Here is an 18,913-nt window from a genome sequence, read left to right as displayed (position 1 = left end):
TTTATGTCCTCTAGTCTTTCTTTCAAATATTTTTGTGGGCATTCATTTGGCCAAAAGCAACCAAACGACATTAAATTGACGGCACAATATTTAAGTTGAGCGTTAACGTTTTAAAAAATGTACTTACTGTATAATGTTTTGCGTCCTCAATTTTACCAAGCAAACGCTTTATGGTGCAGGTCCCCGTTTTACCATTGGGTGTCACTGTTGCTTTAACAAAGTTTAAACGTGGTTAGTATTCGTGAAAACACATCTGCTGAACGTGATGTCTCAAACTTATGATACATAACTTCATTTCCATTTATCACAGCAGTAAGATGTATGTATCTCAATGTACCTTCTGCCGCCTTTCTAGAAAGAAAACAAGACATAAGTACACACAACACTTTTTATTATATGTTTAAGTTGACAAGAGGCCTGTCGCGGTAACAAATTTGAGAAGGCAATCTTTTGTCCCATAAATTATTGCCAATATGAGTCGCAAAAAGACAATAATATAGCATGTTATGCGATATTGTCTTTTTTCCCCAATTCAACCACTAATGTAGTGACAAAACATCCTAATAAATTACCCATTCAAATGTTTTAGTTATTCTTAAATGAAAAACAAACTATGTTCAAAATAATAAATACCGTCATTTTCGGACTGAAATTCCCACCTGACTATAAGCCGCCAAATTTGACACGAAAACGGTATTTGTTCATAGATATGCCGCACTGGACTATAACCCGCATATTTAACCAAAAGATAATAAATTTTAACACTTTATTTGACAGCGGCGTCATAAGACCAAATGAAACACCATTAAGTTCTGAACCAATTGGCTGCAATGCTTCATTGCTTCAAGAAGCTTCATTTGGTCAGCACTGCTGCTTTGGGGGAGAACTCTGCTGCCACCTGCTGTCAACAGTGGTATCGTCCAACATGCCTCCTAGCATGCACTGCGCCACCAAAGACAAAATTCATGTTCTGTGCTAATTATTTCTTCAGTTACTGTTCCAGTTGTTTCATTAATTGCTCGTTATGGTATTTGGTAACACATTATTTGACAGTGACATCTGTCATAAACATTCAATAATGCCTATGACAGTGTCATGACATAATTATGACGGTCTTATGACGCTGCTGTGAAATAAAGTGTTACCTATTAACCCAAATAAATCAACAAATAAGCCGCAGGATTCAAAATTAGGGAAACACATAGTGGCTCATAGTCCGAGAATTCTGGTATGTTTAAGTTGACATTAGGCCTGTCACGATAACAAATTTGAGAAGGCGATATATTGTCTCATAAATTATTGCCGATATGCGATATTATTGTCTTTTTTTCCCCCCTATTGAACTACTAATGTAGTGACAATTACTCCTAATAAATTACCCATTCAAATACAATAGTTATTCTTGAATAAAAATCAAACTATATTCAAAATAATTAATACCGTAATTTTCTGACTATAAGGCCCACCTGACTATGAGCCGCCAAATTTGACACGAAACGGTATTTGTTCGTATATAAGCCACACTGGACTATAAACCGCAGCTGTCCTCACTGTATGATGGAATAATAATACCAAAAGATATTAACTGGTAATACTTTGACAGTGGCATCATTAGACCAAATGAGACACCATGAAGCTTCAAGAAGCTTTATTTGGCCATCACTGCTCCTTTTGGGGGGACAGTCAACCTCTGCTGCCAGCACTTTTGTCATCCTACATGCCTCCCAGCATGCATTGTGGCACTAAAGACAAAATTCCTGTTCTGTGCTAATTATTTTTTCAGTTACTGTTCCAGTTTTTTCATTAATTGCTCGTTGTGGTATTTGGTAACACATTATTTGACAGTGGCGTCATAAGACTGTCGTAAGACAATCATAAGTGTCATGAGCACTAATGAATGCTTACAACAGATGTCATTTCGTGTCATCCGGAAAATTATCTCACTTTTGAATGGATGTAAAAGATCCAAACTGGAGATAAATGGGAGTTAGTGACATAAATTGTCGTATGACAATTAATGACATTTGTGATAAGCATCCTTTAATGGCCATGACAGTGTCATGTCATAATTATGACGGACTTATGACTCTGCTGTCAAATAAAGTGTTACCTATTGAAAGAGATACTACCTTTTCTCGTAGGTACCGTCTAACAGTTAGACTCTGTTTGCATTATTCTAACACACTTAATATAATCAATCAGGGAGTAGTATCGTTTCTTGTATTTAGTGTTTGACTCTTTGTATTTCTCTAACACACACCCAATATAAAATAAAAAGCACTTATACCATAGTTTAAGGAAAATACGCAGAATATAGGGCTTAATAGATAAACGCCTTCTTATCACAGAAGCCCAACGTATGCGTCGTGAGACTGACTGAGCAAGCTTGACACTGACTAGCCCACGTCTGCACCACCTATTCTCGCAATCAGTTCTCCAGGATAGTCCAGAACAAATTGTGGGACGCCCTGTCCCAACACAAGGAACACCGGAGAACAAGACTCCAAGAGCCCCTTTGACACTGAGGTGGCAAAATCCACAACCCTCGTTGCCCTGATAACAGTAACTCCCGAATCCTCCTGTCCAATCCACAAACAGACAATATTCCCAAACACACCCTTCTTCCTGCCCACGTCCTGCCCCGCGAAGCCGTCAAAAGGCTGAATGTTTAACTAAGTGTTGTCCTTTTTCTAAGGAACCTTTTGTTGACGTGTGATACGGTGATATTAACTGGTAACACTTTATTTAACTGCTGATCATAAGACTGCCATAAGACCAAATGAACCACCATGATTCATTGCTTCAAGAAGCTTAATTTGGCCATCACAGCTCCCTTGGGGGGGGGGAGTAAACCTCTGCTGCCACCTGCTGTCAACACTGTTGTCGTCCAACATACCTCCTATCATGCATTGCAGCGCTACAGATGTAAAAAAACAATCAAATTTCGTGTTCTGTGCTAATTATTTCTTCAGTTACTGTTCTAGTTGTTTCATCAATTGCTACTTATGGTATTTAGTAACACTTTTTTTGACAGTGGCACCGTAAGACTGTCATAAGACTATCATATGAGACTGCCATGAGCATTAATGAATGCTTAAGACGGATGTCATTTTGTGTCATCCGGCAAATTATTTCACTTTTGAATGGATGTAAAAGATCCGAGCTGGACATAAATGGACTTAATGACATCATTTGCTGAATGACACGAAATGACAACCGACATAAGCATTCATTAATGCACATGATAGTGTCATGTCTTAATTATGACGGTCTTATAGCAGTCTTATTTCGCCGCTGTCAAATAAAGTGTTGCCTAATAACCCAAATAAACCAACAAATAAGCCACACTGGAGTATCAGCTGCAGGATTCAAAATGAAAGAAAAAAGTAGTGGCTTATAGTCAGAAAATTTATTTAAATTTATTTAAACACATACACACAACGCATAACCAGTCATTTGAAAGCTAAGTGCAGAATATATAATCGTTGACAAACCAAACACAGTTTTTGTTCTCTGCCAATTAAAGCCCATCAAAAGTGTTTATTTGATCCAAAATGACTGTCATCTTGTCCTGCAGAAAGCGCATGTTAGCAAATTTGAAGCCAAATTATTCATTGCCAACACAATTTGTGATAATGGTTGTCATTTTAAAGCTACTTTTTATGTGCTCCAAAAATCTTTGTTTACATGTTGAACTTGGCATGCTTTTATTTTGAAATGTTCACCGGAAGTACGTTCACTAAGCCGCTAACCGTGAGCTTTACACTCAGTGAAAAAACAGTGCAATTGTCTTCTATTTTTGTCTTGCATGTGTTGTCAGTAATAGATTTTTTTCCCTCTTTTTTTTTGCATCGTTTACAAATGCTGTAAACCAGCAAGTTTTCATGTTGGAAGCATCAACTTTTCACCTTTTGGAGAAGACTCAATGATTTATAGCAGGCTGAATTGGTTAGTACATTGTCTTTTTTCCATTAGCCTTATTTTTTATATTGGAACTATAATTCTATGGTGTGTTGAGGATCAATAAACATCTGTGAAAGGAACTGGAATCTTATATGCAATTAACATGCACATGTGCCAAAATGCCAATAATATGAAAAATCAGCTTTGGTGGCTAATCAATGCTGCTGTATGTTTTTTCATCCAAAGTTGCTTCGGGGCTGACTTCAGCAGTTTGCTTGTCTTCAATCTCTGGGGCCGCAAAGGTAAAGCAAACACTTCTGGTAGTCACCGGACGTGTCCTCCTGTGGACACACATATTGGATCTTTTTCAAGCCTAACTTAGGTGTGAAGCCCCATGTTGGAAAGTGTTTACACTATGTGTGTCCGACGCACATGCATTTAGTGATTGACTGTGTGTTTTTGCTCTTGAAGGTGAGCAGAGCTGCTTAGGAAGAATGTTCAGGTCAGTGCTTGGCTTTTATAGGCTGATCTGCAACATGTACGAAGGGATGCTATAGAACTTGTAATCTATGCTGTCTCCATGAACTTATTTGGCCTTACTTTGAAACACTTGAATGGCTATTTTGAAATCCGACTCCAATCTTGAAGCCGCCTTTGAAACGCAGGAGGACATTGTACTCACTGAAGAGTGACGACCTACAGTGCCTTGCAAAAGTATTCGGCCCCCTTGAATCTTGCAACCTTTCGCCACATTTCAGGCTTCAAACATAAAGATATGAAATTTAATTTTTTTGTCAAGAATCAACAACAAGTGGGACACGATCGTGAAGTGGAACAACATTTATTGGATAATTTTAACTTTTTTAACAAATGAAAAACTGAAAAGTGGGGCGTGCAATATTATTCGGCCCCTTTACTTTCAGTGCAGCAAACTCACTCCAGAAGTTCAGTGAGGATCTCTGAATGATGCAATGTTGTCCTAAATGACCGATGATGATAAATAGAATCCAACTGTGTGTAATCAAGTCTCTGTATAAATGCACCTGCTCTGTGATAGTCTCAGGGTTCTTTTTAAAGTGCAGAGAGCATTATGAAAACCAAGGAACACACCAGGCAGGTCCGAGATACTGTTGTGGAGAAGTTTAAAGCCGGATTTGGATACAAAAAGATTTCCCAAGCTTTAAACATCTCAAGGAGCACTGTGCAAGCCATCATACTGAAATGGAAGGAGCATCAGTCCACTGCAAATCTACCAAGACCCGGCCGTCCTTCCAAACTTTCTTCTCAAACAAGGAGAAAACTGATCAGAGATGCAGCCAAGAGGCCCATGATCACTCTGGATGAACTGCAGAGATCTACAGCTGAGGTGGGAGAGTCTGTCCATAGGACAACAATCAGTCGTACACTGCACAAATCTGGCCTTTATGGAAGAGTGGTCAAGAAGAAAGCCATTTCTCAAAGATATCCATAAAAAGTCTCGTTTAAAGTTTGCCACAAGCCACCTGGGAGACACACCAAACATGTGGAAGAAGGTGCTCTGGTCAGATGAAACCAAAATGGAACTTTTTGGCCACAATGCAAAACGATATGTTTGGCGTAAAAGCAACACAGCTCATCACCCTGAACACACCATCCCCACTGTCAAACATGGTGGTGGCAGCATCATGGTTTGGGCCTGCTTTTCTTCAGCAGGGACAGGGAAGATGGTTAAAATTGACGGGAAGATGGATGCAGCCAAATACGGGAACATTCTGGAAGAAAACCTGTTGGTATCTGCACAAGACCTGAGACTGGGACGGAGATTTATCTTCCAACAGGACAATGAGCCAAAACATAAAGCCAAATCTACAATGGAATGGTTCAAAAATAAACGTATCTAGGTGTTAGAATGGCCAAGTCAAAGTCCAGACCTGAATCCAATCGAGAATCTGTGGAAAGAGCTGAAGACTGCTGTTTACAAACACTCTCCATTCAACCTCACTGAGCTCGAGCTGTTTTGCAAGGAAGAATGGGCAAGAATGTCAGTCTCTCGATGTGCAAAACTGATAGAAACATACCCCAAGCGACTTGCAGCTGTAATTGGAGCAAAAGGTGGCGCTACAAAGTATTAACGCAAGGGGGCCGAATAATATTGCACGCCCCACTTTTCAGTTTTTTATTTGTTAAAAAAGTTAAAATTATCCAATAAATTTTGTTCCACTTCACGATTGTGTCCCACTTGTTGTTGATTCTTGACAAAAAAAATTAAAATTTTATATCTTTATGTTTGAAGCTTGAAATGTGGCGAAAGGTTGCAAGGTTCAAGGGGGCCGAATACTTTTGCAAGGCACTGTATGTGCATGTGTACCTTAACGGTTTCGTAGAGTGAATTGCCGTATTTGCGCTTGAAACAAGCAGCGATGTCCAGCATGTCCTCCTCACTGCGTGACACCAGCACCCTGACAAGTGTGGCGTCGTCTGTCCCGGCACGCTGCCCAACATGAAATAAACATAAAGGCTTTTAAAATCCTGTGGATGCTAAAGTGGCCAAATCCTAATTTTCAAGAGACTTGACTTGAAAAGCTGACTTTTATAAAGGAACTCAAAATTTGAAGGCCTAAGGCATGATTCCTAGTGTTGCGACGATACTAGTATCGGTACCAGTGTTGTTTTCGTCAACGGTGACGATTACGTAACTAATTTATCAACCAACAATTTTTTCATGACGATGACAAGCTAAAAACGTGTATTGAGAGACTAAAACATAACGAGATGGATGCCAGTTGTCGTCTGACGAGACAAAAACGAGATGAATATTCACCATAGTTTCTTATCGTATGTGTCGTTAGCACAAATTTTATCTGTTTGGCCGTGTCATTCATGTGACGTGCTGTGACTCCCTCCGAGCCACACACAGGCTCAAGGCTCCTTTTGTGAAGCACACGTGTCAGGTGCAGCTTGGCAAGTTTTACTTTCTTATTTTGGCTATGCCATGTTGCTTTAGCCTTTATAAGTCGGTGCTGAATTATCATCACACACTAAACTATCTTTTAGCACTAGCATAGTAGTCACGTTAGCATTAGCATTTAGAGCACATGTGCCAGGTGCAGCTTGGCAAGTTTTGTTTTCTTATTTTGGCTATGCCATGTTGCTTTAGCCTTTATAAGTCTGTGCTGAATTATCATCACACGCTAAGCTATCTTTTAGCACTAGCATCGTGTTCGTGTTAGCATTAGCATTTAGAGCGGTGACTCTCAGAGTGTCTTAAACTCTTTTACCTTTTTACATACAGTTTGTGGCGTCCAGGTGAGTTAAACTAATTGCAAATAATGTGCTATTTTCCTGCGTGTGTATTATCATCATGAAGATGTTGATGTCCTTGTAGACTCTAAAATTATGTGCTCATCTGTCAATGTTCATTCAAAACTGTTGGAAACCTTTTATGTATGTACTCATGGACTAAAACATTTTGAGAATTGTCGACTAAAACTAGAGTATATTTGTCTTGACATTTCATTGACTAAAATTAGACGAAGACGAACACATTTTGAAATGAATAAAATATGACTAAGACTAATAAGTATTTTCGTCCAAAAGACTAAGACTATGACGAAAATTAAATGGGCTCAAAAACAACACTGTTACTGATCAATGTGGTTTTTGGCAGCCCTTTTAATTTTCCTTTTAGTCTTTTGGACGATAATAGGCTACTTATTAGTCATCTCACAATGTGTTAGTCGTCTTGTAGTTTATGTTGACGAAAACTCAGTACAAATCTTATCTAGTTTTAGTCGCCGTTTGTTGTTTTCGTCTGTAAAATTAAAAGATTTCCAACTATTTCGAATGAACATTGAAAGACGAGCACATGTCGTAGCGTCCATCTACAAGGACAACACAAACTGGTGATAATACACACTTAGCAGGATAACAGTACTTTATCTTAAATTTTTCATATCCACCTGGACGCAACGAACTGTAAGTAAAAAAAAGTTGTCAGAGAGTTTAAGAGGATGCGCGCCTTTAGCGTTAGCCTAATGCTACCGTGAATGCTATGCTACTGCTACGAGTTACATTTAGTGTGTGATGATCACTCAGAACAGACTTCAAAGCAACATTGCATATTGTCTCTGGCCAGGAAAACTGGAAATCTTACCGTGTGTGCCAGCCTGCATGGAGACAGGAGACGATATACTGATGAGTCGGGAAGGTGGGGGCGGGGTGTTGCAGCACGTCATGGGTGACACAACCAGACACTGCTACGATGCAGGGCTAACTACACTGTGAACATGTGACGGAAACTATTGCACATTTTCGTCTGGTTCTCCTCAGACGAAAACTGGTCTCGTTATGTTTTAGTCTCACAAAACACGTTTTTAGCTGGTTATTGTCTTGTCACTGTCATGAAGAAAGTGTTGACGAAATATTTTCTCTGTCATCATCGTTAACGAAAACACAGATGAACACGGATGAAAATGGCGTAATCTGTATTGCGAAGTATCGAAAAATAACATGCCGATGCTGTGCAATATGTACTTTCCAAGATCTGATTTCCAACCGTAGGTTGCCCTACCCAAGATGGCCACCAGCTCCACACACCGCTGTAAAAAAACATCTTGGGTAGAGCGGCTAGCGGTTGGAAACCAGATCTTGAAAAGTACATTTTGCACAACATAGGCACATTTTTTCTTGGTATTTCTTAGAACTCCCTGATATCGAGGTCATTTTAGTGCCATATCGCTACTTGTGTTGCACCGATACTCGTATCAACTTTAGTACGTACCCTCATGGATCTGTACAGCGTCTCAGCAAAATAAGACGGAACACTGCGGGCACATTTGACTGTGGAGGGAAAACACACTTGAGTTAAAGATAATGAAAACTTTGAATGATAGCAATGATAATGATGATGTGAAATGCAGTTGCGACCGACGGCGAGCAGCAAGTTCTCCAGGTTTCCGGTGGTCTCGCCTTCAATACTGGCCTCCATTTCACAACCATACAACTTTTGGTAGACGGCAAACACTGCACGTGAAAACACACAAAGACACGTCTCTCGAGAAATTTTCTCATGATGGTATATACAGTACACGTTATTATGGTAAATTAATTTGATCACGCTTATTATTTAAATTTTAATATTACATTGTGACTTTTTCTCTTAGAATATTGACACTTTTTCTTATTTTGTTGTTTTCCATTTAAAACTTCCCATTAAAGTGCAGTGAGTCACTCAAATCAGGGGTCCCCAACCGCTGGGCCGCGGACCAGTACCGGTCCGTGGCGCATTTGGTACCGCGCCGCAAAAGAAATAATAATATGGCCATTATGCAGTCGTTGCCCCTTAACAAACCAGTATCCCTGTCTACTCTAGATATAATACTACAGGATGGAATGTCGTCACAGAAATCCACTGATTGGACTGCTAGCAGTACATCTTGTTTTGTATATCTATAGGCACTTGTCCTCGATAATAATGTCTGACGTAGGGTGGGCACATCAAATTTGTTCCCGGAAATAATTAGCCCCCACACTAGAATGACTGAAAAACAGACGTCTTTGGATACAAAGAAAAGGGCACCTGACGAGCCAGAGGATGAGCCTACAACCTCGAAGAAAACAAAATCTATGCTACTCCCCAAACACTAAAGACCCACAAACTGCGAAGGAGTGGATTCGTGACCCGTTTGTGAATAAACTGAGTGATTCGAGCATGTCTGTGCAACAGGAGGATCAATTTGTAGAGATCACAAATGACGGCGGCCTTAAACGTACATTTGAGACAACAACTCCACCGAGGTTCTGGATTAAAGTCATTCTGGAATATCCTGACATCGCTAGGAGAGCATTGAAATGCCGGTGTTCTGACAAATTTTCTATGCGCGTAACGTTAGAAATGGCCGTGAATGCAGCGATTCCAAAGTAAACACTAAAACTTTCTTTAAATAAAGAAATATTAACTTACGTTTGCCATGTTACCTGCACACAACAACTGCACGCAGCTCTCTCACTTAACGACTTCGCCGTGTCTTTAAGCATTCATTTACGCCATTTTCATGTTGCACATGTATGTTTATGATTTAAATAGTTTTTTGCACCGTTGGATAACATTGAGAGTCCAACTGAATATAAAAGAGGGCTTTTTCACCGCCACAAAAGCTTAGGGAGCCAAATTTTATAAGGGTGCAAAATTTGACAGAACCTCGAGCTGTGAAAAAAAGACCCAAATCACACCAGTCCGTGGTGCAAAAAAGGTTGGGGACCCCTGACTCAAATACAAGATTCTCATTTTTCCCAACTTACATCATTCAAATTTCAACATATTGATACACAAACGGACACTTCACGTTTACTATTGTGACAAAGTGTAATCATTTTTTTACAAAAATGTCCCACTGAAACCCTTTCACATTTAGGTATGATCCGCAAAACAGGTTTTGAGGCCGATTTCAACCTAAACCGTTTGGGTGGTCAGTCAAGGTTGTTCGGGCTGTCGGTAAAGGTCGTACAGACGGTCGGTCAAGGTCGTTTGGTCGTCAAGGTGGAAAAAAAACTTACCATGGTACTATCGTTTTTTAGGGATATAAATATGTAAGAATGTTAGTCTGACATGTATGACATTGTGACAGGCATGGCACAGGAACTGGAAAAAAAATTTGTGGTCGTCGGAAAAAGAAAGTACATAGTCGTTAAGAGGGAAAAAAAGGGGGAAAAAAGCCTTACTATACAGGTTTTGAGGCCGATTTCAACCTAAACCGTTTGGGTGGTCAGTCAAGGTCGTTCCGGGAGCCAGTCAAGATCGTACGGGCGGTCGGTCAAGGTCGTTTGGTCGTCAAGGTGGAAAAAAAACTTACCATACATGGTCGTTTTTTTAGGGTATAAGTATGTATGTATGTTAGTCTGTTGGGTATTATATTAGGACAGGTAAGGCAGTCTGACCGGTATGGAAGTCTGACGGGTATGGCGGTCTGAAATGGATGACGGTCTGACGGATGTGTTAGTCTGACGGTATGATATTGTAACAGGTATGGCAGTCTGACAGGTAGGTGGGAAAAAAACTTTCCATAAATGGTTGTTTGTAGAGGGAGGAAAAAAGGATTACATGGTCGTTTTTTTGAGAGGAAAATAAGCCTTAATATACATTGTCTTTTTTTAGGGCTATATGTATGTATGTATGTATGTATGTATGTATGTTAGTCTGACGGCTTTGATAGTCTGATGGGTATGAAGGTCTGACTTGTATGACAGTCTGATATATATAAATTTCTGATGGGTATGACATTCTGTTATACGGTATGTTAATCTCACATGTATGACTTTCTAATGGGTATGGCAGTCTGACAGGTAGTGGGGGAAAAAAAAAACCTTACCAGTTTTCAGAGAGAAAAAAAATACATGGCTGTTGTTGTTTTTTTTTTTTATAGCTATATGTTGTTTTTTTAGGTAAATATGTATGGCTGACGCGTATGACATTCTGACAAGTTTGGCAGTCTGACAGGTAGGTGGAAAAAAAACCTAACCATACATGGTCGTTTTTTTTGGTTTTTTTTAACTACGTACATGTATGTCTGATGCGTATGACATTCTGACAAGTATGGAAGTCTGACGGGTATGTTAGTCTGACATGTATGACTTTCTGATGGCTATGACATTCCGACAGGTATAGCAGGCAGGGTATGGCAGTCTGACAGGTATGACTTTCGGACAGGTGTGTCGGTCTGACGGGTATGATATTGTGACAGGTATGGCAGTCTGATAGGTAGGTTGAAAAAAACCTTACCATAAATAGTTGTTTTTAGAGGGAGGCAAAAAAAGGATTACATGGTCGTTTTTTGAGAGGAAAATTAGCCTTACTATACATTGTCTTTTTGTAAGGCTATAAATACAGTGGGGAGTACAAGTATTTGATACACTGCCAATGGTTTTTCCCATTGGCAGTGTATCAAATACTTGTATGTATGTATGTATGTATGTATGTATGTATGTTAGTCTGACGGGTATGGCAGTCTGACGGGTATGACTTTCTGACAGGTATGTTGCTCTGGCGGGTATGAAATTTTGACAAGTATGTCTGTGATTGGTATGAAATTCTAACAGGTATAAATTTCTGACGGGTATGGCAGTCTGACAGGTACTGGGGGAAACAAACCTTACCATACATGGTTGTATGAAAAGATTACATTTTTTTTTTTTGCTATATTTATTTCAGATGCGTATCACATTCTGACAAGTATGGCAGTCTGATGGGTATGACTTTCTGATGGGTATGAAATTCTGACATGTATGTTAGGCTGACATGTATGTTAGCCTGACATGTATGACTTTCTGACAGGTATGGCAGTGTGGTGGGCATGTTAGTCTGACATGTATGACTATGATGGTTTGGCAGCCTGACCCATATGGCATTCTGATGGGTATGACAGTCTGACAGGTATGACCTTCGGACAGTTGTTTCGGTCTGACGGGTATGGCAGTCTGATAGGTAGGTGGGAAAAAAAACCTTACCATAAATATTTTATTTTTAGAGGGAGGTAAAAAGGATTGTTTTTTTTTTTAGTTATAAAAATATATGTCTGATTCGTATCACATTCTGACGAGTATGGCAGTCTGACAGGTATGTTAGTCTGACATGTATGACTTTATGATGGGTATGACAGTCTGACAGGTAGGTGGGGGGAAAAAAACTTACCATACCTATGTATGGTAAGTTTTTTTGTTTTTAAAGGGAGGAAAAAAGGATTACAGTCGTTTTTTTTTGCTATAAAATCTGATGCGTATCACATTGTGACAAGTATGGCAGTCTGATGGGTATGGCATTCTGATAGGTATGGCAATCTGACAGGTAGGTGGGGAAAAAACCTTACCATACATGGTTGTTTTTAGAGGGAGCAAAAAAGGATTAGTTTTTTTTTTTTTTGCGATAAAATCTGATGCGTATCACATTCTGACAAGTATGGCAGTCTGATTGGTATGACATTCTGACAGTTATGTTAGTCTGACATGTATGACTTTCTGACGGGTGTGACGGTCTGATGTGTATGACTTTCTGATGGGGATGAACTTGAGACAGGTATGGCGGGTAGGTGGGGAAAAAAATACCTTACCATACATGGTTGTGTTAGACGGAGGAAAAAAGCATTACATGGTAATTTTTTTTTGTTTTTAGCTATAAATATGTCTGGCATGTATGACTTTATGATGGGTATGTCAGTCTGACAGGTAGGTGGGGAAAAAAACCTACCATACATGGTTGTTTTTAGAGGGGAGGAAAAAAGGATTACAGTGTCTTTTTTTTTTTTTTTTTTTTTAGCTATAAAAGCTATAAAAGTCTGATGGGTATCACATTCTGCCAATTAGGCAGTCTGATGGGTATAACATTCTGATAGATATGGCAGTATGACGCGTATGTTAGTCTGACATGTCTGACTTTCTGGTGGTAATGACATTCTGACAGGTATGGCAGTCTGACAGATAGGTGGGGAAAAAAACCTAACCATACATGGTTTTTAGAGGGAGGGAAAAAGGATTGTTTTTAGCTATAGAAGTCTGATGCGTATCGCATTCTGACAAGTATGGCAGTCTGATGGGTATGACATTCTGATAGGTATGGCAGTCTGACATGTATGACTTTCTGATGGGTATGACATTTTGCCAGGGATGGCAGTCTGACAGGTATATTAGTCTGGCATGTATGACTTTATGATGGGTATGTCAGTCTGACAGGTAGGTGGGGAAAAACAACCTTACCATACATGGTTGTTTTTAGACGGAGGAAAAAAGGATTACATGGTCTTTTTTTTTTTTTTTGTATTTAGCTATAAATGTTTGTCTGATGCGTATCTCATTCTGACAAGTATGAGAGTCTGATGGGTATGACATTCTGATAGGTATGTTAGTCTGACATGTATGACTGATGTATGGCAGCCTGACGTGTATGGCATTCTGACATGTATGAGTTTCTGATGGGTATGACGGTCTGATGGTATGAACTTGTAACAGGTATGGCAGTCTGACAGGTAGGTGGGGAAAAAAACCTTACCATACATGGTTGTTTTTAGAGGGAGGAAAAAACTTTTTTTTTTTTTTTTAGCTATAAAAGTTTGATGCGTATCACATTCTGACAGGTATGGCAGCCTGACGTGTATAGCAGTCTGACATGTATGACTTTCTGATGGGTATAAACTTGTGACAGGTATGTCAGTCTGACAGGTAGTGGGAAAAAAACCTTACCATATATGGTTGTTTTTAGAGGGAGGAAAAAAGGATTACATGGTCGTTTTTTGTTTTTTTTTGCAATAAAAATGTATGTCTGAAAGTCATACCTGTCAGAATGTCATACCCATCAGAAAGTCATACCTGTCTGAATGTCATACCCATCACACTGCCATACTTTCTGAATGTCATACCCGTCACTTTTTTATAGCCCTAAAAGAAACGACTATATAATCCCTCTAAAAACGACCATGTATGGTGTTTTTTTCCCACATACCTGTCAGACTGCCATATCTGTCGGAATGTCAAACCCATCAGAAAGTCATACATGTCAAACTGCCATACCTGTCAGAAAGTCATACATGTCAGACTGCCATACCGATCAGAATGTCATACCATCGGACTGCCATACTTGTCAGAATGTGATACGCATCAGACTTTTATAGCTAAAAAAAAAAAAAAAGACAATGCAATCCTTTTTTTCCTCCCTCTAAAAACCATGTATGGTGTGGTATTTTTCCCCACCTACCTGTCAGACTGCCATACCTGTCACAAGGTCATACCAATCAGTATGGCAGGCTGACAAGTAGTGGAAGGGGGGAAAAAACCCTTACCATACATGCTTGTTTTTAGAGGGAGGAAGAAACGATTACATGGTCGGTTTTTGTTGTTGTTTTTTTAGAGCTATAAATATATATGTTAGTCTGACGGCTATGAAATTCTGACAAGTATGGCAGTCTCACAGGTGGAAAAAACCTTACCATTCATGGTCGTTTTTAGAGGGGGTGGGGAAAAGGATATGGTCGGGGTTTTTTTAGAGCTAAAAATATGTATGTTAGTCTGACGGGTATGACATTCTGACAAGTATGGCAGTGTGATGATATGACATTGTTACAGGTATGGCAATCTGACAGGTATGAGAGTCTTCGGGTATGACAGTCTGACAGGAATGTTGGTCTGATAAGTATGGCAGTCTGACAGGTAGTTGGTAACAAAACACTGCATGGTTTTTAGAGGGAGGAAACAAGGATTAAAAGGTCAATTTTTTTAGAGCTATAAATCGGTACGTATGTTAGTCTGACGGTAATGACAAGTGTGGCAGTCTGACAGGTAGGTGGAAATTAAAAATCTTACCATACATGGTCATTTTTGGGGGCAGGGGTGATTACATGGTCTTTTTTTTTTTTTTTAGCTTATAAATATGTATGTATGTTAGTCTGACGGGTATGATATTCTGTCAGGTATGACATTCTGAGAGCTATGGCAGTCTGACGGGTAAGTTAGTCTGTCTGGTATGACAGTCTGACTGGAATGTAAGTCTGATGTGTGTGACAGTCTGACAGGTATGGCAGTCTGACGGGTATGACAGTCCGAAAATCAATGTGAATTCCTGTTAAAATTTCTTCCAGATTTCAAATTTAAGACAAATAATCTTGCCTTTTGCTGTTGATGTTCACGTTACAAAATGAAATTCAGCTCATTTAGTTTCACACTGTTCCTTTTTTTTGTTTTTACATCTGCATTCTCATTTTATTGTCACATCCTTGAATCACATACTATTTTTATCCGATGCGTTTTTTTTTTGTTTTTTTTTTTATCTACTAAGTTCGCACTGTGTGCAGATCTGTACTCTGTAGATACTTCGTCATACCTAGCGCAAGTCAACCTTCCACTGAGCAAACCGATTTCTCTTCCCATGAGATAGAGGGCTAGCATTTGAAAGAAATGGAATAAAGCCCGTAAACTGAGGGCAAACCAGACGTCACTTTGCCTAGGGCTTTGCGTTTCTTAACCTTCACCGCTGGCATAAAAGAAAGTAAAATGATCGGGTGATATCATTAATGTGAGAGCTATCGATCTATCAATCAAGTGCGTCATTTCCAATAGAAATTGGGTAAAAGTTACTGAGCAGACACCATTTTCTTGTTCTCAAAACAATTTCATTTCATCATTCAGCAAATATACTCTTACCTTTGCAGAGATGTTCTGCACTCCTATTTCCAAGAATGGTGATGAATTTCTCTTCATCTGTGCCAAATTTGCCCTCGCCAGCCACGTACAAGTCCTGCCCTCACAACAAACAAAACCTGGATTATTATTATTCTCACAATTCAGGAGTTATGAAAGCCCGAGCCATAGACTTCATAATGTATTGACGGGACACGGGGCCCTGGGCTGATAAATAGGGGGCCTGCATTGTTGACGTGACTGTCAAAGCTGACCGAGAGGAACCACAGACAAAGAGGTTTTTTCCTTGCAAATTCTTGTGAATAAATGTAAATTCCTGTTCCTGTTCCTAATTCTTATAGATATGAACGTAAAACAGTCTCGATTATTGGTTAAAAGCAAAAAAAACCCCAAAAACCGTGCAGTTAGTATTTATTTTACGTAAATATGTCGAAGTACAATGCTAGTCTGTAAGTGACTGTAGCTAGCGGCCGCCTTATGTAAACAGAGCTTTTCCGTTGGAAATTCTTGTGAATAAATGTTTAAATCCTTGAATTATTTATAGATATGGATGTAAAACTGTCCTTTTCCGGTGAAAATTCTTGTGAATAAATGCTTAAATCCTCGACTTTTTTACAGATATTGACGTAAAACAGTCTCGGTTCTTGGTTAAAACCAAAAAAATTGAGCAGTTAGCATTTATTTTACGTAAATATGTCAAACTATAATGCTAGTCTGTTAGTGACTGTAGCTAGCAGCCGCCTTATGTAAACAGAGCTTTTCCGGTGAAAATTCTTGTGTATAAATGCTTAAATCCTCTAATTCTTTATAGATATGGACGTAAAACAGTCTTGGTTCTTGGTGAAAAGCAAAAAAAAAAAAAAAAAACTGTGCAGTTAGCATTTATTTTATATAAATATGTCGAAGTACAATGCTAGTCTGTTAGTGACTGTAGCTAGTGGCAGCCTTATGTAAACAGAGCTTTTCCGTTGGAAATTCTTGTGAATAAATGCTTAAATCCCTGAATTCTTTATAGATATGGACATAAAACAGTCTCGATTCTTGGTTCAAAGTAAAAAAAAAAAATTTTTTTTAAATGTGCATTTAGCATTTATTTTAAGTAAATATGTCGAAGTCTGGTACTAAATGTAGCTAGCGGCCGCCTTATGTAAACAGAGCTTTTCTGGTTAAAATTCTTGTGAATAAATGCTTAAATCCCCGAAGTCTTTGTAGATATGGACTCAAAACTGTCTCGATTCTTGGTTAAAAGCAAAAAAAAACCATGCAGTTAGCATTTATTTTACGTAAATATTGCGAACAATGATGCCAATGCAGTGGCGGCTAATTTCTCCTATTGATATTTTTTCACGTTTCAAAATGCATGCATGGTACGAAAAATATAATAATGACTTTGAATCCTCGAACAAATCCCTCCTAAGACAATACTTCCTGTTTGTATGCGGTAAAGCTTTCATACTTTTTCAACAGAAATCCGGCATTAGATCACCGCGTGCGTGAGTGTGTGAATAGCTCCTCTTGATGTGGGCGGCGCCCTATTTGGATGCGAGGGGCATCCAATACTATTATGAAGTCTATGCCCGGGCAACAGCTAGTGCCAAAAACCAGATGAAATTGTTGTTCATTAATATTCAATCTGTAAATTTGCGTCATTTATAGAGGCCTCGATGTGCCATCGAAATGGTGAGATGGTGAAAATTGAAATATTTGAGGGGTTCAAAACATGATCACCACTGGAAAGCTTGGTAATTTGACAACATTTTCATCCATGAACATTTTAGCTGAGGGTGTAAACAAGTGTGCAAGTGCGTCAACCGACTAAATATGCCCTCCTCACTGCTAGCCGAGAACCTCGGCGTCAAACAAGCGCAACTCTCATTTCATTTATTTGCACTCTCTCTCACCATTCCATACAATTTCAACAATGTGAATGGCGCAGCGGCACGGGAACAACAATTCCCAGGAGGCCACGCTTCGACACGGCTGCCGCGAGACCTTACACAAACTGCGCCGCTGTGCATACGTGCTTGCCAGCGTGCGTGCGGCGAATAGACAATGAGGGTTTTGGTTTCCTACCTTGGCATCTTTCTCGATATTTGCCTCATCGACTCCGTCCTCCCTGCTTCCCTTCTCACCACCAACACACAAACACAAAAAAGAAGAGAAAGGAAAATCAACAAGTGTCTTGAAAATATGTTTGAATGAGTTTAGCACTTGTAGATGTCCAATCCATTTGAAGTGGGAAGGTTGGCAGCGAATAATTCGCAGAGTTACGCAGAGTCTGACCAAGCCATGATAGCAATTACAGTGGTACCTCGACGTACGAATTTAATTTGCTCCAGGACCTGGTTGGAAGTCGAAATATGGTATGTCGAGGGGGATTTTCCCATACCAATACATCATAATTCAATCAATTCATTCCACAGATTCAAAAGCTACGCTAAATCCAAAAAAACTACTGCTGGTATAATTACAAATAGCAATTACACATAGCAAAACAAATAAATTATCAATACGAATCATAATAATAATAATAATGTAATGAATTGGGTACTAATGTGGTGGTTTTGTTTTGCATGCTGAACGCACCTGTGACCATATGCAGAGATTAAGGGGGCATACCCCCCTGGTGGCCGAAAATGTCATTGCATGTAATTGACTTTCCTATATATGAATTTTAGATTAAGAGTTTGCCGGTACATTTGTCAATAAAAGTTGTAAAGCAACAAAACAAAACTCAAAAATGAATGAAATGAACAAAAAAAAGAAAGATTTTATAGTGGGTCGAACTTATTTTTCGAACACATCATGTGACGAGCACCTTAGACACGGCCATTTACTTTGCTTAGCCATAACC

At 39.2% G+C, this 18,913-nt stretch overlaps 1 protein-coding gene across 1 annotated transcript in view; it reads right to left on the bottom strand.

The window, feature by feature from the left end:
* Positions 1–3,370: 3,370 nt before the first annotated feature.
* The window catches only part of anxa5a (annexin A5a), a 51,886-nt gene continuing 36,343 nt past the window's right edge, over positions 3,371–18,913 (bottom strand). The window contains exons 10-15 of the mRNA XM_057849305.1: positions 18,133–18,183; positions 16,063–16,156; positions 8,809–8,904; positions 8,663–8,721; positions 6,251–6,373; positions 3,371–4,244 (exon numbers count right to left, since the gene is read on the bottom strand). Of these exons, the coding sequence (XP_057705288.1) occupies positions 4,185–4,244; positions 6,251–6,373; positions 8,663–8,721; positions 8,809–8,904; positions 16,063–16,156; positions 18,133–18,183 (483 nt within the window). The 3' untranslated portion in view covers positions 3,371–4,184. The remainder of the gene's footprint in view (positions 4,245–6,250; positions 6,374–8,662; positions 8,722–8,808; positions 8,905–16,062; positions 16,157–18,132; positions 18,184–18,913) is intronic.

This window comes from Corythoichthys intestinalis, chromosome 11, assembly GCF_030265065.1.
Source record: "Corythoichthys intestinalis isolate RoL2023-P3 chromosome 11, ASM3026506v1, whole genome shotgun sequence".
NCBI lineage: Eukaryota > Metazoa > Chordata > Actinopteri > Syngnathiformes > Syngnathidae > Corythoichthys > Corythoichthys intestinalis.
This window is presented reverse-complemented; position numbering and strand designations above follow the sequence as displayed.